At 49.6% G+C, this 24,378-nt stretch overlaps 1 protein-coding gene across 4 annotated transcripts in view; it reads left to right on the forward strand.

The window, feature by feature from the left end:
• Positions 1 to 2,011: 2,011 nt before the first annotated feature.
• Positions 2,012 to 24,378, forward strand: part of SMARCD3 (SWI/SNF related, matrix associated, actin dependent regulator of chromatin, subfamily d, member 3) — a 65,920-nt gene continuing 43,553 nt past the window's right edge. Inside the window, exons 1-4 of one of the 4 annotated variants that reach the window (XM_061996978.1) lie at positions 3,011 to 3,818; positions 3,926 to 4,355; positions 5,524 to 5,717; positions 6,127 to 6,216. In XM_061996978.1, the coding sequence (XP_061852962.1) occupies positions 6,139 to 6,216 (78 nt within the window). In that variant the 5' untranslated portion in view covers positions 3,011 to 3,818; positions 3,926 to 4,355; positions 5,524 to 5,717; positions 6,127 to 6,138. Of the gene's footprint in view, positions 2,042 to 3,010; positions 4,356 to 5,523; positions 5,718 to 6,126; positions 6,217 to 21,345; positions 21,495 to 24,378 lie in introns of those variants that run through there. The other 3 variants (XM_061996979.1, XM_061996980.1, XM_061996977.1) reach the window with 3 other exon arrangements.

Consider the following 24,378-nt stretch of genomic DNA (forward strand, 5'->3'; position numbering starts at 1 on the left):
GTGCTGATGCATTGTGATTCCAGTAGGAAAGGCACTCAGACTGTCAGGTGTCATTTAAAAGATGATGTATTGGGGCTAACACTATACAGAGAGAGCAGTGCAGATAATCCTACATCCTCTAGGTGCAAGGAACCCCAAGTGGTGCAGCAGGGAATGGGCCTCTGATCCACACACAGCATGCCGTGCAGACCCCAGCTATAGAGCAGACTCTCCCATTTTGGCCATTAGACCTACCGTAGGATCACAAGACAAAAACCATGTTCATCACCTCTACCATCAGACAAAGGATGTTTGTGTGAGAATTTCTTGCCTCGCTTTTAGATGGAGGCAAGGCCACACAGGTGAACAAGAGATTCTGATGCATGAAATACAGCCACATGGTGCCAGGGAGGATGTATGGCTTTTTAAATGCAAGTGTCGACATGGTGTAATACCTAAATGGGAATTCCCTGAATCCCTGTTCTAGATCACACTCTGGAAGGACCATCAGTGGGCTTTAGATGCTGGAGAACAGCAGGCAAGCAGAGCAAGCATTCTCATCTGCTGCGTGGGGCTGAAACAGGTGTCATGTAACCAAGTTGAGAGAGTAAAATGCCGCAAAAGATGCAGTAAGGTAACTGTCAGGAAATCTCTGTGGCAATGAAACTGAAAGCTGTAGGGGTTGTAGCAGTTGGAGACACCTGTGATGTAAAACAAGCTTCTGCAGAGAAGGCTTTAATATGACATAGGGCAGGCTATAATTCTTAGTGAGCCCTCACTGGAGAAGAGGAAGAATCGTGGGAAACAGGATAGTGAGGTTTGCTGGACTGTCACTTAAACAAAACAAAGATACAAAGCAAAGGAGAAAATCAAATCTTGAAGGAGTGCCAGAGGGAGGCTGTGACCCCCAGGGAAGCTCACGCTGGAGCAGTTCCTGGCAGGGCCTGGGAACCCGTGGGAGCCCAGGCTGGAGCAGCTTTGCTGGCAGCGGTTGTTAGCCCACGGGGGACCCAGGCTGCAGTGGTTCCTTCCTGAGGTACTGTTTCTCTGGGGCTGAGACCCACGGTGGGGCAGGGTGTGAGCAACTGCAGCCCCTGGGAGGGACCCATGCTGGAGAAGTTCCTGGAGAACTGTCTCCTGTGGGAGGGACCCCACACTGAAGCAGGGGAAGTGTGAGGAGGCCTCCCCTTGAGAGGCAGCAGCAGCAGAGCCCATCTGGGATGGGCTGAGCATAACCCCCATCCCCCTGCGCCATTGAAGGGGCAGAGACAGACCCAGGCAGAAGGAAGGGATGGGAAGATTTGAGTTTTATTTCAATTTTAATTGATTGTTAATATATCAAACCAGTTCTTCCCAAGTTGAGTCTATTTTGCCTGTGACAACAACTGCTGAGTGATCTCCCTGTCCTTAACTCACAAACTTTTTGTTAAGCTTCTGTCTCCCCTCTCCAGTTGAGAAAGGGGAGTGATAGAATGATTTGGTGAGCACTTGGCGCCCAGCCGGGGCTAAACCACTACAGAGGGGAGGAGAGAAAGAATGTACAAGAGGTTCAGAAAACCTACATTGTGCAACGAGAAATGCAGAACTCCTGTAGAGATAAGACAAGGGGTAATGGCTTTAAACTACTTTTAATGGTTTTAAACTAAAAGAGGGTAGATTCAGAGGAGTGATGATTCATTAGGTGTCTGTCGTGCCTCCAGCTGTGCTCACCCTGTCCTGCTCCAGGTGTATGTAGTTTTGTGTGGGTTTGGAAACCTCAAAAGAAGGAGCCTCCACCCCTTCCCTGGGTGGCTTGGGCCAGGGCTCCCTCACTTCAGCACCAAAGGAGTTCCAACTTGTGTCTGACTGGAACTTCTCCCTCTTGGGTCAGACTCTCCTCAGTGTACTTTGTAACAATCTTCTGCTGGATATTGACGGAATAATTTTCCTTTTCCCGTCACAACTGGCACGGTGCAGCTGAGCCGTGGGCTCCCACACCCGGTGTCCCCACCGTCCCAGCAGCTGCTGTGTCTGTGCGGGAAGGACGTTAGGAATCGGTGCCAACGTGAAGTCGCTACTCTGGGTAAGGACCAGCTCTGAAATACCGAACGTGCTCCTCAGCCCCGCCGTGCCCGGCTCGCCGCCGACACGCAGGTGAGCGCCGCTCGCATCACCGCCCGAGTTCGCGTCGCGTCCCGATGAGACCGAGTCCTGCGGCAGCGCGCGCCGCGCCGGCCCCGCACCGAGCACCGGGCCGGCGACCCCGAGCCCCACGGCACCCACCCCCCCCCCCCCCCCCGGCGGGTCCGCGGGCGCGTGGGGCTGCGGCCGAGCCCGGCCCGCGGCGGGCAGAGCGGCGGCGGCAGCGGGCGCTGCTGAGCGCGGGGGGCTGCGGGCAGCGCGGGCGCTGCGGCGGGTGAGGATCGGCGGGACTGCGGCGGGCGGGGGCCGTGGGCCGTGGCAGCGACGGGTGCTCCGGCGGAGGCTGAGGGGCGTCGAGGGGCGCCGGCGGTGCAGGGAGAGGTGCGGTGGCGAGGCGGGTGAGGGGCGGGCGGGCTGCGGCGGTGAGTGGGGCGCTGCGGTAGGTGAGGGGGACCCTGGCGACTGAGGGGGCTGCGGCGGCGAGCGACGCCGGGGCTCGGTGGGGGCCGGGGGCCGTGGCGGCGGGAGCGGGCTGCAGCGGCGGCCCCGCAGGCGGTCCGACTCCTCAGGGACCCTCTGTCTCCGAGCGACGGCTTGCCGGGGCAGCCCGAGGGGCTGGAAGGGTGCGGGCGCTGCCCCCGCCCGTCCACGGGAGGAGCTCCGCGCCGCGCCGCCCCCGCCGGGGCCGGGAAGCGGGCGCAGGGGCCGCGGCCGCGCCGTCCTCCGGCCGCCGGAGAGGCATAAAGCGCCGGAGGTGGGAGCGCGGCCGAGCCGCAGCAGCCGCGGGTCCCGCGCCGGGACCGCCTGGCCCGGCGGCGATGGCGCTGCGGGAGCCGTGCCCGGCCCCGCGCTGACGCCCGTGCGCGGGCGGTGTACACTTTGCAGACGGTCCCTGCGCCGCTCTCCGCAGCGCCGCGCAGGCGCCCGGCGCTGGGACGGCGGCCCCGGTAAGAGCGGGAGAACGGCGCGGCGGGGAGGAGCATGGACGGGACGGTGAGCCTCGCCTCGCGTCCCGCCGGCCCCCTGGCCCGAGCTTCCGTCTGGCTCGACCCCGCGGCGGGACTTGCCTTGGCTCTGCCCCGGGCACCTGCGGGAGCTCCGGCTGCGGGACGCCGTCGCCCGGGCACTGTCTCCCGCCAGCGGCACCGCCGCGCCGGGCTCGGATCGTACGCGTTCGGCTGCCCGCGGAGGCGCGGGCTGGAGCACCCTGACGTTGCTCCCGCCGTTCTTCCCTCCGGACTCGGCGTGGCGCCGGTGCGGCCGCCCGCCCGGTCCCGCCGGCCGTCAGCGCCCGTCCCTCGGCCGTGTTCCGGTGGCTTCGCTGCCTCGCAGGGACGCGGTCGGCTCGGAGAGAAGGGCGGAGCGGGGGAGCCCAGTACTCATTTGCCGCTGCCAAATGTGCACTGCAGGCCCCCTCGGAAGGTTTTCCCTCAGCGAGGACTGACTTTCCCGGGCGATACAGCAGCGCTTGTCTGGAATTGCCCAGCCTGCCCTGCTCAGGTGTGGTCCTCTGGAGACAAGGGTCTTCATAACACCCTGTCCCTGGCAATACTCCACACTCCAGTCTGTCTTGTGACTGACAGACAGTTGTCATCAGTGCTCCAGGAACAGCTACCCTTCATGCAGGAGACAGCACCTTTTGAGAGAAACAGCATTTTCTTTTGCTGCCTCTGAGCTGCCCATCAGCTCTGTTTTCAAAGTGAAATACTTAGTCCCAGGTACTACCTTAGGACAAACTGATCCTGTAGGAGACTAATACTCTACATGGCCTTCCAGAAGATCTTGAGTTCCCACACAGGCAAACTGTCTTGCTTTGGCATTACAGGCTTACTGCTGGAGATGGCTGATCCCTCCATCCCTCCTGCTCCCTGGCTAGCATGGCCTGTGGAGGGACCCCGTGTGCAAGTTGCAGCTGGTAAAGACTGAGGTTGAAATTTAGTGGGGAACTGAGGAGAAAACAGTGTCATTCATCAGTTAGTGTGATCTGGGGGTGTGTTTGTGCAGTGTCCTTGCCTAGCACTCTCAGCACTGTCCTTCTTGGAGAGATTGGCTTCATACTGGTGCCCATCCAGGGGAGCCCTGCAGCTTCTGAAAATAACCAGTTCCTCGGTGCTGCCTGTGGAGCAATCAACAACCAGCTGTTTACCATGGGGACACCACTATGAGAAACCAGCCCTTCTTCCCTGGCAGAGCACAGGCAGGGATCTGTGAGGAAGAAACTCCCAGTCTGGCCTTGTCCTTAAGGCAGCGAGAGGGTGAGATTCTTACATTGTCAGCTTTCGGTTGCCTTCTTTTCTGCAGTGTACCTCATGCACTCTCCTGGCCTTGTCCTGACTTCCCCTGCATCCATTGCTGTGTTCTGCCTCAGCCACTGCTTTCCTGGACTCTATTCTTCCTTGACTTCAACTCTATTTTAACAAAAGTCACCACAATCTTCTTGTTGCCCTTTGTTCTTTCCTTGTTTTGACGCTGCTGGATCCAGAGCCTCGTTAATGGCTCTTAATGCGGTTTGTCTGCTCTTGTGCTGACCAGCATTGCCTAGGCTAACAATGACATGTGTTTCTCTCTCTTGCCTGTACATTCCTTGAGCAGTTGTTTCTAACTGCATGACTAGGTATGAGCTTGCTCCCGTGAATGCTGTAAGTGCTGGTGTTCACATCTGTTGTAGTGCTGCTTCATCAGCTACAGTAGAGAGCTGTCAGAGGAAGCAGTGCTTTGTGTACATAGGTGCAGCTGCCTCAGCTCTTCCCAAGGAGCAGCTCCCTTTTCCTTCTTACCCAGGCTCATCTTCTCTGGGGCCCGTCACACATATGCAGATACTGAAGCTGCCTGACTGTACCCTAGATCTGTGGGAACATTAGTTCTCCCAGGCTGCAGCACTCTCACCATCCTTCCAGGGCAGCTTACAGTGCCTGCTGAAATGCTGGAGTGTTCTGATAAACTTTAAGGATTGGATTTTTTTTAAGAATCAAAGCAAGCTGTTGTTCTGGTTAAAGTTCTTGAGCTGGCCTGCTTTCCCAGGGGCTACCAGAGGTGTCTGGTAGCAGAAACATAACTGAGAACACCTGTATAAGAAGGTGTCCTTGCTTCTTGGGTATCCCTTCCAGTCTTAACTGCGCTGTGGTTTCCCATCTCCCCAAATACAGGGGCTTCTGTCTGTAAGTTGAAGAGCCTGTAAGGAGGGCCGAGTGCCTGGGCAAAAGTACTGTCCTAGCATCATGGATGTGCTTCTGTGTGCACTTGTATGAAGGGAAGTCCCTAACCACTGTCAGTTGCTTTTTCTCTTGCTTGCTTTTTCCTTCTTTTCTTGTTTTTCCTCCCAGTTGTGCTGTTTATGAAGTGTCACCTGGGTTTGTGCTGTTCTAGGAGATCTTATAGTGTACATTAATTCCCTTTCACTCGATACATACTTTCTCTTTTCAGAGCTGGATCCAAATGCATCCTTGGCCTACTGTCTTAGAGATGTTCTTGCTTCATGTCAGAGAGAATATCTACTGCTAATTCAGCATGACATAATACCAAGTTTCCTGCCCTGTCCTGTTGGATAAGTTTCCTGCTTCCTCGAGGTCCACACACATGTTACTCTGGGTGTTCATCAACTACTCAGCGTGGAACAGGTAGGTTTTAGCCCTTTGAATAATGACCTGCTCTCTGTGGGAAGAATGTGCCTGTGCTTTGTATTTGAACTGGAAAATGGTTTTGGATGCGTGGGAAATGTTATTTTGTGAAAGAGATCCTGAAGCGCGCATGCTTGCTGCTGCTGACCTGAGCTGGTCCTGTTGCTAGCCAGCTGCTTCTGTGATAGTTTCTGCTGGTGCTGCAGGGGGGTGCTGCTGAGGCACAGTGGACGGGTTCAGAGTAACGATAGAGAATGCAGTTGCTAAGAGCAGGCCTGACAGGGAAGAATGGAGTAGTAGTATCAGGCATTCTTTGTGGGATTTCATTACTCCGTTACACACAAGGAATTGTTATTAGGTCCTGTCAGATGGCTGTTGATTTGTACAGTTGCCACGCTTCTCCCAACAGGTTTAAATCGGCATGGTTAGCTCTTCCCAGCTGGTAGACTTCTCCAGTACCTGCTGTTGTTGGATATGCATTGATCATCTCTGTGATAAGGTGCTCAAATCTGCTACTTATTTTCTACCATTGGTTCCATTCTTCTGGTTGCTTCCACTGGTGAATATGCACCTGTATCCATCTTTTTTTTCCAGTCTGTAAGGGGCTTTGTTTTTCCCACAACTGGATCGATATAGCCTGAACAGGTCACTCCACAGGTAGCGTGAGTTGTCTGGTAGAAGAATGCATTCTGTTTGCATTGGAAATATGTCGCCTAGGTTAGAACTTGGGGTGTTTTTTAAGATACCTTGGGCTTGTTATTGTCATCTTCTTTGGCCCTTTAACAACCATATGGCTTAGCCTGCTGCTACACAGTTAGGAGCTCTGCCCAGCACCTTCTGCCTCTGGCTTCTAGATAGTGGCCGAGGCAGGGGAGATCTGTTAGAGATGGATACCAGTACTAGTCTGCCAGTCAGAACTTACTTGAATTTAAGAACTCTGTTGAGATGAGTCAGACCGAAGTATCCTGTCTCTGACTAGTAATGAATGTATGTAAAAGGAATAGGAAAATGAGACAAATTCTGAATATTTTTTTTTCTTCTATGAACCATTTAAGGTTTTTGTGGAGTCATCTAATTATGGAGTTTGGAATAAACAACATTAGGAAATCCCCAGATTCCTAGGCCTGCCGTTCAGTTTTCTTCATTGGACGGAGTTGTTCCACTTTTCTGTCACTGACTTTCCTGTAGTTATGTTTTCCATCACTATTCTGTCCTTTCCTGTTCAATGGAATGATCTCTTGGATTCTGAGTCCAGGGAGGACTGCAGGTTCCCGAAGGTGGTGGGTACCTGTATCCACCTTGCAGCTATTGTTATGTAAGGGCATGTCTTTCAGTTTGGTAGTTCTTCTCATTCAGGTTCCAAATGATAGAAGACTGAAGTGTGGATGAGAGCTGTTTAGCAGAGGGAGAGACCAGACAAAAACAACGAGGTGACAATGGATGCTTGGCAAAATGAATTTTGGAGTAAAGGCAATGGGAAATGCTTGTGATGTCTTACTCTTGTCTGGGTGATGTTGAGTTCCAGATGGCCACTGAATGCCAGGCTGCAAGTGTGGCAAAAAGCTTTTTCTAGTCTCAGAAAGCTTGTTTCCTTTTCTGCTCTGCCACCCCACTCCTTTTCTTTCTGTTCTTCTGTCACGTGCCATCTCCTCTACAATGACTAACGTGTTAATAATCCATTGATTTTAAAGTTTGTGTGGATTATAACTGCTAATGTATATTCCTGCAGGAATCAGGAGAATTTCTGTATTAGAACTCCTTTGGCTTTTTGATGAAACCTTCAAAGACTGTAGAGGGATCTCACCAGAATGGAGTAGAGGGGGAAGCATCCCCTCTCTCAACTTGCTGGCCACGCTCCCTGTGATGCAGCCCAGGATGCAGCTGGCTTTCTGGGCTGTGAGCACACATTGCCAACTCATACTCAGTTTATCGCCCACCAGTATCCCCGAGTGCTTCTCCACGATGCTGCCCTCAGTTCACTCATCCCCTAGCCTGCATCTGTGCCTGGCATTGCCCTGACCCACGTGCAGGACCTTGCTCCTGGCCTTGTTGAACTTTGTGAGATTCTCCAGCTCCACCTCTCAGGGCTGTTGCAGTCTCTCTGGATGGCATCCCTTCCCTCCAACGTGTGTCCTCGATCCCACTGTCCATTTTGCCAAAGATTTCTCCATGCTTTATGGGATGTATGGGGAAACACAGTGGAAAAGGGTGAGAAACAGGCTGAGGTATTCAGTGCCTTTTTTTGCCTCAGTCTTTAGTATTAAGACCAGTTGTTCTTGGGGTACCTGGCCCCCTGAGCTGAAAGTCAGGCATGGGGAGCAGAATAAAGCCCATATAATCCAAGGGGAAATGATGTGTGACCTGCTATAACTCTTACACACACATAAGTCTGTGGAGCTGGATGGGATCCACCTGAGGGTGCTGAGGGAGCTGGCAGAAGGTCTCACAGCCACTCTTAATCATCTACCAACAGTTCTGACTCGGTGAGGAGGTCCCAGAGGACTGGAGAATGGCTAATGTGACAGCCACCTGCAAGAAGGGCAGGAAGGATAATCGTGGGGACTACAGACCTGGACCTTGGTGTGGGGGAAGGTTATGGAACCACCCTGACTGCCATCCTGAGGCACTACCCAGCACAACCCAGGGCTCAGGCCCAGCCAGCATGGCTTTAAGAAGGGCGAGTCCTGCCTGACCAACCTGATCTCCTTCTATGACAAGATGACCTGCTTAGTGGGTGAGGGAAAGGCTGTGGCTGCCGCCACACTGGGGCAGTGGGACACTGTGAGGAGGGTCAGTGCTGGCCTGAGCTGGGCTCAGCTGCCCAGGCACCCACAGCAAAGCTCCCAAACGTGGGAGGAACACACTGCTGCCTCCTTTGTGTGTGTGACACGTCCAGCACTGCTGTGGCTCCCAGGCCCCGAGTGTACAGAGCACTTTGAGCTGAGAGAGATTATTTCTGTTAAAAAATAGTGGAAGTGGGAGAAGATGGATGAGATGGACACCGCTTTTGGCAATCAGCTTTTCCGTAAGTGCAGGTCAGTACCACAAGTATGGAGAGGAAGGAGTTAGTTTTACTGCAAGTTAGGTCAGTGAGAGTGAATCCAATGAGTTACAGAACAATAGTAGAGAAGACTTGCAGGCACGCAGAGCTATTTAGGTTGACAATGTAATTTTAAATGTTCATATCAAACCCAGATATTGGGAATAATCTGACATATCAAAATGCTTAAAGCAGATTCTGAAAAATAGGAATGGGGAGCATGATTGATATGTTTAACTGGGGGAGGTGGGGGTGATTATGGCTCTGTAAAGCTCCTTATGATCTTAAAGATGCTGAAATGCTTGGGGCACAACGTTCACCAGTCTCAAAAAGCAGTGACTGTCTCCTCGGCAACAAGAAAGGCATGTGTCTGTTCCCATGGAAATGTTCTCTGAAGGCTTCACAGGGAGGACTCTGTTCAGAGCTCCACAGCGCAGGCTCCCAGCTCTTTGTTGCTGGTACCTGAAGCAGAGGCTGTCAGCAGGTTCAGGTGCTCCAATCCTGCAGCTGACAGGGAGGAGTGAGCTGCAAAAGGTGTGGTGCTGTTCCTGGCTCCCTGTGTAAAACAGATGAATTTGTGCACTCTTGTTCCCATCTGAGGAATCCCTTCCTCAGTCACTAATTGCTAGCATTGAAGGCTTCTGTGCATCTTTTCATCAGGAAAGAAGCATTCTTGCCAGCCAGAGAGGCATCAGGGAGTCTCTGGTACCGATTCTTTCAAAGGAGTGGACAGACAAATCCGAAAAACAGGAACAAGGTGTGTGCAGAGAGTCTACTCCTCAGCAGTCCTTCTTGATGTCGAAAAGGAGAACTGTGTAGAAGCATTGAGAGGGCTACCTGCACTAGAACTGCTAATACAGTAAACGAATTATGTAGGATAGACATCCTGTCTTGTAAACCCATTGTGATGCTCTTCTAAGGGAGTAAACATATTTAGCAGGGACCAGAAGTAGGATGCAAGCAGGGTTTGCTCTGGGATGTGGGCTACAGGAGCACTAGCGGAACAGTGGTCATTGCAAAGCAATGAACTGGGAAAATTATTGTAGAAGCAGCATTTTGCATGCATTCGTATGTAATATGTACAGGCATTGCTAAGCAGTGTGTTTATTCTTTTGTTTTAAAGTTCTCATAATCATGGAATAGTGGGGGCTGGAAGGGCCCTGCAGAGCTGCTCCAGCCCAGCCCCTGCTAAAGCAGGTTCCCCTCAATCAGGGGACACAGGAACGTGTCCAGGTGGGTTTGGAAACCTCCCGAGAAGGAGCCTCCACACCCTCTCTGGGCAACCTGGGCCAGGGCTCCCTCACCCTTACAGTATGTAAGATTTTCTTTAAGTGGAACTTTTTATGTTCCAGCTTTTGTCCATTACCTCTTGTCCTGTCATGGGACACTACAGAAAAAGATGTTGCCCCATCCTCTTAACAAACAACTCTTAAATACTTGTAAGTGAAGTTCTTTTCATCAACAACCTGCTTTTCGTTACACTACCTTCTTCCCAGTCCTGCATTAAGGAACAGTAAATAAAAGTGCATTATTTACCTTCCCCATGTTTTTTCTCCTTACTACCTGCCTTCTAAGGTAAAAAGAACCCTAGCATTTTCAGTCACTGCTCCTGAAGTGGCCTCTCCAACCTCTGATTCTTCTCTGCATCTCTGCACCCTGTAGTTTTGTTGTGCTTGCAAAGAGCCAGCAGCTAGGTCTGTATGTGTGTTTCCAGGTAAGGGCATTGCAGGGGTTTTGTCATTGCTTTGTTTCTGCTGTCAGTCTCCATTACGTGGTTCCTCATGTGAATATACTGCATGTTGACTGAGCATGTATTTGAGTTAACTTGTAATGCTTAAGTAGAATCATAAAGTCATAGAATGGTTGAGGTTGAAAGGGACCTCTGGAGATCAAGGAATCCATCCTCTCTCCTTAGTGTTGGATCAGTGAGAGCAACTTGTGGAATACCAAGTTCAGTGAAGTTTTGAGTATCTTCAAGGCTGGAGTTAAGTTGTTCTCTGGGCAAGCTGCTCTCGGTTCTAAGGAAACAAACTATTCACCTGTTCACTGTAAATAAGCTTTTTTTTTGTATAAATTATATTTTCCTGTGTTTTATTTTCTGCCGCTTGCCTCTGGTGCTGTCAGTGGGTGCTGCTGAGAATAGCCTGGCTCTGTCTTCTTTAATACAGTGCCATCAGATATTTACAGACATGGGTAAGATACCCCTAAGCCTTCTCATCTCCATGCTAAAAGAACTCCAGCTGTCTCAGCATTGCAGCATTATAATGGATGCTTCAATCTTAACCATCTTTGGGAGCACTCGCTTCAGTATGTCCCTGTATTTCTTGTGCTGGGTAGCACAGAGCTGGACACAGCACTCCAGATGTTGTTCCACCAGTGGCTAGTAGAGAAGGATAACCTCCCTTGACCTTGTTCTTCCTAATGCAGCTCAGGATGTTGTTGGCTGCCTTTGCTGCAAGGGAACATTGCCGGCTGATCTTCAGTTTGTTGCTCGCCAGGCCCCTCGTGTCTTTTTCTGCAAAGCTGATTTCCAGCTGATCCCCTGTCCTGATGCAGGAGCACAACTTTGTCCTTCACAGATTCATGCTGATTACTCTCAGTCACCTTCTTGTGCTTCATGTGTTAGGAATGGTTTCCAGGAGGATATGCTTCATTATCCACTCTAGGACTGAGGTGAGGCTGAACGATCCATTTTTTCCCAGTTCCTCCTTCTTCCTCATCTTGAAGATGCAAGTGACATTTGCTTTCTTCCAGTCCTCAAGAGCTCTCTCAATCTCCATGAGTTCTGAAAGATAACTGGGAGATGTCTCACAGTGACATTAGCTCACTGCTGTTGTACTTGTGGGTGCATCCTGTCAGGCACCATCAACTACTATATGTCCAGTTGGCTTAAATGTTCCCTAACTTGTCTTCTTCCACCAAGGAAGTCGTCCTTGCTCCAGACTTTCATGCTATTCTCCGAAGCCTGAGATTCCTGATGGCTGATCTTGTCAGTAAAGAAGGAGGCAAAGAAAGCATTCAGTACTTCAACCTTTTCTGTGTTCCTTCTCAGCAAATCTCCTTCCCCATTCATCACTAACTCACATTTCCCCATGTCTTTCTTTTGCTGCTGATGTACTTTAAAAGCCTTTGTGTCTGGACAGATTCAACTCCAGGTGGGCTTTTGTTATTTTAATCACACTCACATATGCTTGGTGTCTCTGTATTCCTCCTGGGTCACTTGTCCTTGCTTCTGCCTTTTCTGCCCTGCTTCATCCTCTCTTCTTCCTGAAATCCCCCATCCCACACTCCAGTCAAGGCTGCCTGGCCTTCACGTTCCTGATTAGTTCTTCCTTGTTTATAAGAATCAGGTCCAGCAGAGGCTCACTCCTTGTCTGCTTCTCAGTTGCCTGTGTTAGGAGTTCATCTTCAGTGTTCTCCAGCAACCTCCTGGATTGTTGTTGGAAACGTTGTCCTTTCAGCAGATACTGTGGTGGTTAAAGTCTCCCACAAGGACCACAGCCTGTGAAGAAAAGGATTTTTCCTGATGACTAAGGTCTTATCTACTTCTTCCTCAGCAGGTGGTCTTTAGCAGACCCCCTCCCCCCCCCCCCCCACCTCCATGCTACCGGTGTTACTCTGCCTGCCAGTTTTGACCCCCAAGCTCTCAGATGATTCACTCTTCATCCCAAGGTGGAGCTCCATGGGCTTAAAGGCAGCCCCCCTCCTCGGCCCCCAGCCTGCCATTCCTCAGGAGCCTATGTCCATCCATCACAGCACTCCAGAGCAAGTCCTCAGCTACCTTAGAATCCAGTGTGTGGTTTAGGATGGGAAAGGAAGCAGAGAGAGCATCACTAACAGCGTGTAGATGATGGGTACAGCTCTCTGTGAGGAGAAAGGTGGCCTGTCAGTCTAGAAGCAGATACTGCACTGTTGCTATAGCAATCAAGAGAATACGTCACATCTTTGTAATTCTTCAGAGAGTGTGTTCTGTCCTCCAGCCAAAAGCCAGTGACTGAAAGAGCATTTGACTGATTCCCATTCTCTCGCCTGCTTTGCTGCAGGAAACATCCTAACCATTTTTGGGGGGAGAGAGTGCAACGGGATCAAAAGCTGCAGGACTATTAACTATTTGAGTTATATGTGGTCCGTTCTTCACCAGATGCCAGACAGAAAAGTCATTTTCTGAGGGTATTCTTCAGGGCTTAGTCTGGTTTGAAATGTCAGAGAACTGTGTCCTGTAAGCATGCAAGAGCATTGACAGAACTGGTCCTTTGGGAGGTAGATGGAGTGAGCATATTGTTGTGGTTTAACCCCAACCAGCAACTAAGCACCTCACAGCCACTTGCTCAATCCCCTCTGCAGTGGATTGGGGAGCAGAACTGGGAGGAAAAAAAACAACTGGGTTGAGATAAGAACCGTTTACTAATTAAAGTGAAACAAAATATAGCAATAACAATAATAACAATTGAAAAAATGTAATAATAAGTGGTGAAAACAAATATAACAAAGAAAAGAGAGAAATAAAACCGGAAAAGCCAAGTGCTGCCCAATGCAGTCACTTCCACTCTCTGAGCGATGCCTTGGCAGCCACTGCCCCTCCACGCCAGACACCCCCCCGCCCCATTCTGGGCGCAGATACTGGGCATGATGTCCTGTGGTAAGGAATAGCTCTGTGTCTACTTGTGGTCAGCTTTCCTGGCCATGCTCCCTCTCAGCTCCTTGTGCACCCCCAGCATGTGTGCTGGCAGGGTGGGATGAGAGGCAGAAAAGGCCTTGAGCCTGTGCAAGCGCTGCTCATCTGTAAATAAACCACCCTGTGTTATTAACAGCCTTTTCAACACAAATCCAGACCGTAGCCCCGTGGCAGGTACTAGGAAGAAAATTGATTTTATTTATCCCATCCCAAAGCAAAAAACTTACAAAGGAGGAAATATGGAAGAACAATGATAAGGCGTAAAATAAGACCATAACAAGGAGAGTGGCTTAGCCATAACATCAGCAACTCCATCAGCACTCATGGGTGCATCCCATAGGTTTATGGGTGTCCAGTTTGCGCAACAGGTCTCTAACCTTGTCCTCGTCCACCAAGGGAAAGTCTTCCATTCTCCAGACTATTCTACTACTCTCCAGGGTCTGGGCTTCCCAAGGACTGGCCTTGGCAGCTCTGCCTTTTCTGCATCCTGTGTCACCAGGGCACCCTCCTTGCTCATCAGCAGGTTCACATCCCCCCTAATCTTCCTTTTGCTGCTGACGTATTTGAAAAAGCCCTTCTTGTTTTCCTTTACTTCCTTTGCCGGTTTTAATTCCAAAAAGGCTTTGTCTTTCCTGGTTTTGTCCCTGCATACTCTGGCGATGTTCCTATACTCTTTCAGAGTAACCTGGCCCTTTTTCCACCTTACAGAGCCTTCTTTCTTCTCCTTGAGTAGTTGCAGAAGTTCTTTTTTCATCCATGTAGGGCTCTTGCCTCTTTTTCTGATTTTCTGCTTGTGGGGACACACTGGTCTTGGGCTTGGAGGAAGTGGCACTTGAAGATCGACAACGTGAATGTTCTACTCCAGGTTAATATCCAAGATCTGGACTAAAAGAATTTAAAGAAATAATTTTCTGATATTCTTGGTATCTCTGGCTTGTAAGTAACGATTCAAAGAACTTTTTGTTCTATAACCTTAGCAGAGATTTGACTCTTATTACTTGACATAGTATTTGTAACTAAGGTTCATTGTTGCTGTATCATATGCACATGTACCACCTTGGCTGTAGCATCTGAGCACTGGGGAATCTCTTTGAAGAATGAAGCACCCTTATTTCCCAAGAGAAAAGAGGGTAATCAAAGTCCTCCCCCGTATGTTGTTGCTATAGTTTCAAGTTGCAGGCTGGATATAGATTGACCAGAAAACAGATGCCAGGATGGGATGCACAAAGTAGGAGTTTGGTGGCTATTCCAGATGAGCACAGCTGGATAGCTGGTCTGCCGACAGTGCCCGTCAGAGTGGCTCATGCTCTCTCTGTTCCATCATGCTCTTTCTGTTTCCATCTGTTAGTCTGTAAAGGCCAGAAACTCCATTGTTTTTATCTGGAGCTCCTAGTACCCTCAGCTTCTAGAAACAACCGAGTAGCAAGAACAGGAAGAACTGTGAGATATGACAGATGATATGAGGTAGAACACGTAACTCTCCTCCCTCTGAGAGGTCACATCCACACACAAACACGCCCTTCTATGGTGAATTCTGTTTATTTTGCGAAGCACTGAATGCCGTAATGATCCAACTTACGTTTCTTCTGCCTCTGCTTCTACATATGTTTGAAATCCATTTAACAAGTAGCTTGTGCCACCGTTTTTGAGCCCTGTCCTTTAGACTCAGCTTTTGCCTGGGAGCATTCAGTGTGTTGCTGCACACACTTTACAAATGCGTGACCCCATGGCCAAGCACAGTTTGTCACTCTAAACTGTTATCTGCCAGCCTGCTGTGCCTGTGCTCTGCTGGAAAGGGGGGGGCGGGGAGGGAGGCTCAAAGAGAGCCTCAGTTGGAAGCCTGTTGCCTAGCTGAAGCCTGTGTGTCATTGCACCTGTGTGTCAGGAGCTGCTGTGCCTGGCATTGCTGCATTCCTGTGGGTCCATATGTGTATTTGTATGTACTGAGTGAATGGAATGCTGAAAAGTTTAGAAAACTATCCCACCTGCTGCTACAGACATAGCACAGTTCTTTTAACTCAGGATTTATCTCCCACCACCTGCTTGAGTTTTCCCAGCTTAAATCTTCTGACTTACATTTTAGGCCCATCTGATTTTCTTTTTTTGTCAATCATCTGTCCTGACTGACTGTGAAACGTATCCAAAGTCTTCTCATTTGAGGATGTAATCCACATGCCTTTTACTCCCCCTTTTTGGATCTTTGAAGATGGAAAAACAATCTGGATATAACAACCATCCTTGGAGTCCTTAGTAGCCGCTTCCCTTCCTCTTGATTTTGTCATTTGTTTATAACCTTTCAGTAACACTTTTTCCTGGCGGTTACATACGAGTCTTATTCATGTGAAGAATTTCAGGCATACCATGATGGTTTACTACATTGCATTGAAGTTGCATTTGCCATTTCCCGTTGGCTGCCATTTTCCAAAGTCACTGATTTCTTCTGTAATTATTTACCGTTTCAGATTAACTTTGAGGTTTTTTTGGGAAGTAATCTGTTTAAAACTGTTGTGATTATTCGGCCAAATGAAACCATTTTAAAAGACACTGGGGCTTGTCTGTCAATGCAGTTTTTTTATCATCACCAACATCACTTGTTGCTCTTAGATGCATTGTGCTCTTAGGTGGTTGTCTTCAGCTATGAATTGTTCTGTTGCTTTAGTTGAAATGGGAGGTGTATTTATCCAACACTCTATGCCAAGATTTCCAAAAAGCTTTCCTTCTTTGGTTATGTGCTTTTTCCAGTCTCCCAGTACTTTCTAAGACTGCTTTTTTAGTTCTTATGTAGTTTTGCATTTTAATACATCCTTCACTCTGTGCTTACTTGTTTTTGGCTTGCCTAAGCTATAGATACTTTTCAGATGGTTTTCAGTGAGAACAGGATGTAATTCCCAGCATTATTAATAAAAATGGGCTTTAAAAACATATTTTCTTCCTGAAAAAGAAACAGGAAATCCTGCTGGTTTTCCTGTAATACAGAAGGGTAAGAATACTTTAGGCAGCTGCATTAGTCTGATCCTAAAAGGCTCAAGAATGAATTTTGAAAGAGAAAATAATTAAGCATGAGGAGGACATGGATGGTAGCAATGAGGTAAAAGAGCAGTGTAAGTTTACTAATCCACTCTTTCTCAGATAGCTGATTCTCTATACAAGAGAAACAATATTTGTCTTATTTATCTAGACTTCAGTGAAGCTTTTGACACAGTGCTTGCTGAAAGTTTAGTTGCAACTCAGAAGAAAGGTAACAGAATTGCAAGGGAAGTAAGGAGCTCAGTAACGAAAACACAAAAGACATTTCAGTTTCTTCTGGACTTGCCTTGGTTTTGATGTCATTTAATATTTTCAGTAATGCCCACAGCACAAGAATAGGAAGCGTAGTAAATAAATTTGTTGATGATACAAAATAGACAGGTATCATTGAAGCAGAACAGAGCAACTTATATGGAAAGACCTGAATGACTGAAGACTCCACAAATAGAAATCAGGTGGTAGCTGATGACAAGATAGTGCATAATCATGCACTTAAGGACTTTTAAGAAGAAGCCTCACTGTAAGCTGCAAGCTTGTCTAATGGCAATGACTGAGAAGGAGAAGCAGCCCAGTACATTAGTCCACTTGCAGGAAAAAAAAATCCTTACTTTTGTCTTAGAAAAGCTTCCATATGTGCTGCCCCAAGTGAGGAGGTGCATGGCCTGGTGTACGTCCCTCTGGGCAGATACTCATCTAACCTGTTCTTGAAAGACCTGCAGGGATGGAGATTCTCCTCCTGTCCAAAGTATCCCATATAATTTCTGCTTTTACTGCTGTACTTTTCCCTAATACCTAATGCAAGTCTTCCTGGAAGAAATATCAGTCTATTATTTCTTGTACTGTGTGTATGAGGAGCAGCTTTTCTCTGTATTTGCAGCAGCCTTTTGGATATCTGAAGACCATGATTTTCCCTTCAGTTCTTGGGCTTTACAGTTCATGTCACACTCACCGTTCTCCCCTGAACCATCTTGATTTCTCCCACAGATTTTCTCTGATGCAGAGCACCCCAAACTGCAAAGGCCAATCTGGCTGGGAGGATTACTTTGGAAGGGTTCCTTAGCAGTACCGATGACGTTTCATAGTGCAGCCACAGGGAAACGTTTAGCTTGGATAGCTTTTGCCCTGGAGAGGACAAGGGACAGGGGAAGAAGCAGAGACAAAATGTGCAGAAAAAGAAGAATCTAGAGAATGGTTGTCACTGCTTATGCTGCCACCAAGGGGATGAGAGAAGTGGGGCAGGAGCCAGTCACTGCTCTTCTGGGGGGGGGGGGGGGGGGGGTTAATCTGCTGATTTTGTGCCAGTGTAGTACTGAGAACTCACATTCCATTTATGATCAGTTATGTCCCCAAATATTTTTTTCCTGAAGAAAAATACACTTCAATTGTTCTCCATCTTCTGTTTACACAGTTGTTGACTTGTATCTTGATGTGGAATCTTGCCGTATTTCTGACTGAATTATGCCCTGCTTTTTCAAACCACATCTCCAGCTTCTCAGGAGTTCACTTTTAATTATCTCTTGTAGCATCGCTGTTAGCCCTCCAAATCAGATGTTGACTTTATGATCTTAAAGGTCTTTTCTAACCTAAATGGTTCTGTGGTTCTAAGATGTTTTTGCACTGTAACCTCCCTTTTGCGCAGAAGCATTGCACGGTAGTTTTCCTTAACAGTGAGTGGAAGAGTCACAGGAAATAGGTTTAATTCTCAACTGGGTGATGCTGGGCAAGTCACTTTGATCCATTTGTACCTTGTTTTCCATTGGCAAAACAAAAGAGCTGCTTCTACTGATTTCTAAAGTGTGTAGGGAACTACAGGCATACTATCTAAGAGCTGAGTTGTTGGTTGGTTGGTTGTGGGTTCTTTTTTCTATGGCTACAGTGAGACTACCATTCCCTGACTTTCAAGTGTTTGTCCTTGTGATTTGATTTTCTTTTGAGGAAATATCTTTATACCATGCCTGCTAGGAGTATCCTGGCAGAATATAATACATACTATAGGAGACTGAAATTCAGTAGCACTTTGCAAGACATCCTCTTGCTTCAGACCGTAGCAAAGCAGCCAGCTGCGAAGGGAGAGGAGAGCAACCGCAGCTCGTTGCTTTAGCTGTAATTGAGTAGAGGCACTTTAAAAAACCTAAACCCTGCGACCCTAATGAGTGCTATCCGCTGACCGCAACGACACAAGGGCCCGGGGGCGACTGCGCCCCCGCCCGTCCCCGGCACGGCAGGCAGCGGGGCAGCGCGACGCGTGAATCCGCTATCGCGGGAAACGCGGAGAGCCCCGCCACGGGGACCATTCTGCTTTCTGTGTTCCACTTCCAGCTCGGGCAGCCCGACGTCCGCAGCCCCGCAGCTCTCGTCGTACACCGGCCTGCGCCGGGCGGGGCCGCGTCGCGGGGCTTGGGCTCAGCGGCGGCCGGGCGCGGCGCGGAAGGGGTTAAGGGCGCTCGCGTCCGGCCGTCCCCGCCCGCGCGTCCCCGCTAGACCGCGGCTGACCTTCACGGGGTCGCGCCGGGCATGCGCGCCGCCGTGCTCGGGGTACGCGGGACCTGGGGGCGACCACCTCGGTTCGGTTCAGCTCGGCACGGCGCCCAGCACGGGCTTATCTTCCTTCCTCCCTCCCTCCCTGTGACCGCCTGCGGCGCGCCCGAGGCTGTCGCTCGCGCACGCCCTGCCCGTGCCGGGCGCGCCGTTGCCATTCGGTGCCGATGGTGCTGGCGGAGCAGCGCAGGGGGACGCGAGGGGGGACTCCGCGCCGCGCTGCAGCCCGGAGCCGCGCCCCGCCGCCACCAGGCCCTGCCCGCAGTGTGCTCGGCGAGCGGGGCGCGTAGGGTCCGGACCGGGGTCGGGGCCGACCCGGCAGCCCGCGGTGGTTTGCACCGAGCCTTCTGCGGGGAGCCACCGCAGGCCCTGCCTTGCCGCCAGCGTCTCGGTGGTGCAATTTCATGCGGCAAGGGTGGCTGCACGTTCCCCTTAAGGAACGGGAATAGCAACACTTGCAGGGGCTCGCGTCGGTAACGGCACTGCAGGAGAAGCCGCAGCTTCTCTGGCGAGTGCAGGAGCCGATGGTTAGTGCTGCCTGTAAAGCAAATGCACGTTGTCTTGCTGGGAGCAAGGGAGGAGACTTAAAAGATGGGAGCTGGCATTTCTGTGCCCTTCTGGGATCTGAAAAACGATTGCAGATGCAGGCCTAGTGCTACCTTGCCAGGCATGCTGACACGTGGAAGTATTCAAGTTCGAGTCCAGCCATTAACCGAACACTGCCGCATCCACCAGACACGTCGCAGTTTGGTTGCAGGTTGCACGTGGCTTTTGTTCAAGTCAGCTACAACCTCAGGAATAGTGTACATACTGAATAAGGCCACACCATGGTGTTTGGCACGCTCCCGAGGGACAGAAGGGAAGGGGAACTCATAACAATGCCCATCCTCCCAAAAACTCTGACTTCTAAGGTTATTGCCACACAGTAGCAGTCCCTAAAAGTCAGTGGAGGTTGTTGCCTTCATCTCCAGCTGCAAAGGGCCTCATGCTCTTTATGGTGGGCTGTTCACTGCAGACTAGTGCAGTATCCCTTCAGTGCTTGTGTTTATTACTGGTTGAGGGCAGAAATGTGGTTACTTGTTTCAGATCTGATTCTCTGCCATTGCTGTCTTGCCAAGAAATTGACATCCCTTAGACAAGAATTTCAAGCAGAGGAATAGAATAAACCTCTCTTGTAACCTGGCAACACCTCGCCTATTGCTGTGTTAGACAGACTGGGAAACATCAGCCCCTTGCAAGCTGCAGACACACCAGTAAGCAGGTTGGTGCCCCGGGCCACTGCTGCCTGCTCTGCCATGATGGAGGAGCCCGCGCTGCTGCTGCCGCCACCGCGGAACGGAGTCTGTGCTGCCAGCCCCTCACACTCTGCTGGCCACCCTCTGTCCGGGGCAGCTGGCGGGGACTGGGTCGCTGTCTGTGCCCTCTCCTCCCGGGTGGGAAGAGGGCTCCCTGCTCCAGCCCCCTCCCAGGGTGACGTGCGTTGTGGCGCAGGGCTTTGTGTGATGAGCAGGGAGCTGCTGATGGCTGGCGGCAGCTGCGGTGTTAATGATTTGCCTGTGTCTGTCAATCACCCGGGGTGTCTGATGGCTCCCTCAGCTGTACAGAGGCATCCTGCAGGCGGGCAGCCTGTGTGGGAGGCCACGGGTGGCTGGGAGCAAGGCAGGCGTTGTGCCGTCCGCCATGCTGCCCCCCGCCCCCTTCCTCCCGCTGCTCTCACACTCTTTCTTTCCCCTCGCTCTCACACTCTGTCCCTCCTTGTTCCCAGCTCTCTGCCTCCTGCTGTTTCTCTCTCTTGTGCAAAGGGGTTTAGTTCTCAGCCTCGCATACTGGAAATTCTGCCAGTGAATGTTTCTGTGTGCTGCCTGCCAGGTCCCTGGGGAAAAGGCCTGGAAATGCAGTGCAGGAGGAGCAGTGGGAGCAAGGGAAAACCATTGTTTCTCACTGTTCGCCTGCTGCAATTTCTAATGGGAAAATACTCCCTGTGAGGTACTGAGTTCTGTGTCACTGCTGAAGTTACCCCCTCCCCCCTTCCTCCTTGCCCCAGAATTTGCCATCCCCTGGTGCAGAGGAGGAGAGGCTGCAGCACCGCTGCGAAAAATCTGAGACGTGTTTTCAGTTTGCCTCCTGCTTATCTCTGCTGTTTGGACAGAGAGGTTTAAAAAGCTGGATTTTCTGTCCCTGCAGAGTAAACACACAGAACCCGGCAGCACAAACTATTTCTGGCTTATCAGTGGAGGAATGCAGCAGCTGAGGCTTAGCGCGAGTGGGCCGTCAGGAAGGCCCTGAAGGGGCCCCCTCCCCACTCCGCACTATTAGAAGTGTGAGAGCCCAGCAGGACTCAGAGGGGAGAGTTGGAGAAAAAGGCAGAAAAGGGAAAGAAAGAGGAAGAGAGAGAGTGAGAAAGGCTGAGCAGACCCTGATGGCTACAGACGAAGTTACAGGAGGGGCTCGCAAAGCTACGAAAAGCAAACTTTTTGAGTTTCTGGTCCATGGGGTGGTGAGTCGGGAAAGTTAGTGAGCTGGCTGGCTCTGAATAGAGGGATGAGTGGAAACTGGAGGCTCTGTGCTGGGCTGGATCCGCTCCTGCAGCGTGCTGCTGGGGCGCTGGTGACCGCCTTGCCAGGAGAGCACCGGGGTCTGTAAAGCCCCCAGAATATGCACGGATTCATTGATAATTTAGGCTTGTGTCTGGGGGGATGTGTGCTGTGATTTTTGCTTTGATTCTCCATGAATGGTGAATAGCGTGCTTTTGAGGCTGGTCACGGTGCAGAATCTGTACTGGATCTGACCCAAATGGGCTTGTAGGATACTTTGTTCTGTAATCAAACTTGTGTTTTGAAAAACAATTCTGATGAAAGCCTGATGAAGCCTTGTGGTGCTGGCTCAGGTTCTCCAGTCTTGGCTCTTATGTATCCTCTGGCTACTTAACAGGTGACTTTCTGGGGCTTGAAGAGATTAGCTCTGCAGATCTGTAACAGACTATGGGAACTCACCCACAAGAGAATTTCAGGGTGCCATGCTTAATTAAGGCAGTCCTCCAGGTCTCTAAAAATTTTCCAGCTTTTGTTTAAGAATCAGGTCTTCGATCTCCATTTAAGGGGAAACGCTAACCCTGTTTTGCTACCATGGGGAATGATGTTCTTTAAAGGACTCTCTGGTTACTGAGAGCAGTCACCATTCGTAACATTTGGATTTCTTGTACTGACACACATTTAACAAAAACGACACTGTTAAAGAGCCCCAAGGAATGCAGATGTTGTTTGGATGCTGATGGTCCTGAGTGTTTTCTCTCGTGAGGTTTCTGACACCTCCTGTGACAACTTTTTGAAGACGTTAGAGATCACAGGAATCTGTGAAGCTCATGGTAGACTCCTGCGTGGCCCCTGTGATTCAGGCTGGCTCCAGATGAGCAGGATTCAGCGTGTGTTCTGGTGGGACTGGCAGGGCTGAGGCCTCTGAGGTTGCTTTCTGTGTTTGTGAGGATGGTACCCACGTGGGGCGGTGCCAGCATCCAGGAGCAGTCTGTTGTGAGTGGTGGATGCACAGGGATGGCTGCAGGGCAGGTGTGCAGGTCTGAAGCAGCGCTGCTGTTGGAGGCTTGTGTGTTCATGGAGGTGGCCTGGCTCAGGATGGCTGCGGCCGGGCAGAGCCATAGGCGAGCTGGGAGGGGTGGGCATGTGGGATGCTTTTGCATTTTCCAAGGTTTCTGTTGGCATTTGCACATCAGTAGTCTTTCATTAGCGGTAGAGTGACAAAAGTAGTTATGTGAACTTGTTTCTTCCACATCTTGATGGGCTTCATGTGAAAGCAGCGTGCTGGCCTCTGAAGCACAGGAATTTTTAGTTGATGTCAGAATGAGTATGGCAGAATGCATTTCCGTGGCCTGTTTGGATGCTAGCAAAGTCTGTCTTCTCTGCCCTGGGAGTTTTGCCACTGGTGACATGTTATTTGAATGTCTGTATTTGTCTGAAATAACTGCATTCGTTTGTCATCTTCCCGCTACTTTGCTAAGTGAGGCTGTGGGACTTCTCTGTTATTCTGTTGCCTGAACACCTCACGTACTGTCCTCTCCTTTCCTCCTTGATGATCTCCTTTAGTTCTGCTTTTGCTTCCTGGTCTGTTCTTTCCTTTAGTTTCTTCCTTGTCTCAGGTTCACTTTGAACAAAACGCAGGTTGGTGTCACCAGTCTTCCATTACCTAATGAAGATTGGGAAAGTTACGACTTCATTTTATCTCTTTTATCTCTTTTATCCTGTGTCCTACCAAATGAGAGATCCCAACCCAAATACCATCACAGCCCTTACCTTGAGTTTACCTGTTGCTGGCTGTCGAGTTTTATTACCATCTACAGCGTGTCAGCATCTGATTTAATTCTTTGAAAAATCAAGTTACTTGGCAAACTTTACTGGGATTCCTCGGAGCCAGATTCTGATCTTAATTTCAGGGGAAAATCTCCTCTTCAAATTACTTACTGTTTATTTTATCTATGATAACATGACGTGATTTGGTTATTGGAGGTCGCTTTATTTTTTTCCCCTCTTCCCAAAGTGGGGAGAGGCAAATAGAGGTAGAAGGTTGTGAGAAGTCTTTTGCCCTGTGAACACTTAAATGAACACAGTAATTTTGCATTGTTTCCTAAGAGTAGACAGCTTTTGGATTCACTTGGTCTTTCTGGAAACATATGTTCCTTTGCTAAAGTCACTTTGCCCTTAGCTCTTGTGTGCCTGATCCTGCCTTTGTTCTTTTCCGTATTGCCAGCTTAGAAGGTGTCTTCTTCCTTGTTAGTCTTGGTCAAATAGGATACCTCTGGAAGGTGAAATCTCTTAATGATTTAAAATCACAAGTGTAATACTTCATTCTTGTCCCGCTTGAGTTCTTGATAGTTTGTTACACCTCTGGTTTGCAGCTCTTCTTTTTAAAAGGTTAAAATTCTTTCAGATATTTATTTTTACATTTCTTTTACTCCTGTTCTGTTTCATCAGGGTCTTGCATGTTGTTTCTGTGAGAAGAACAAATTGCTTTTTTCTTCCCCAAAGGCTTCATCCTTTACGTTGTCCTTTTGTTTGTTTCTTTCTTTCTCTGCTGTATTTCTATCACTTTTATGGATAAATATGGTCTTAATCACTGCATTAATGTTGATTTATCTCTTTTTTGATACATTTTCTACTGTCCAATAATACATTTCAGCTGTCTTTATGACATCTCCCTCTGGGTGTCCAGCTGTTGCCTTAAATGTTGTTGACCCGAACCAAGTTATTAATCTCCCTGCAGACCATTCCTTTTCTGTTTCATCTGTTCCCCAGACCCTATCATAGGCCTCCCCACTGGCTGGATCTCTTCAGTGGATGTTACCTTTGCCTCCTTTGTTTTTATTTTTTCTC

Source organism: Colius striatus, chromosome 5 (assembly GCF_028858725.1).
Source record: "Colius striatus isolate bColStr4 chromosome 5, bColStr4.1.hap1, whole genome shotgun sequence".
Classification (NCBI taxonomy): Eukaryota; Metazoa; Chordata; class Aves; order Coliiformes; family Coliidae; genus Colius; species Colius striatus.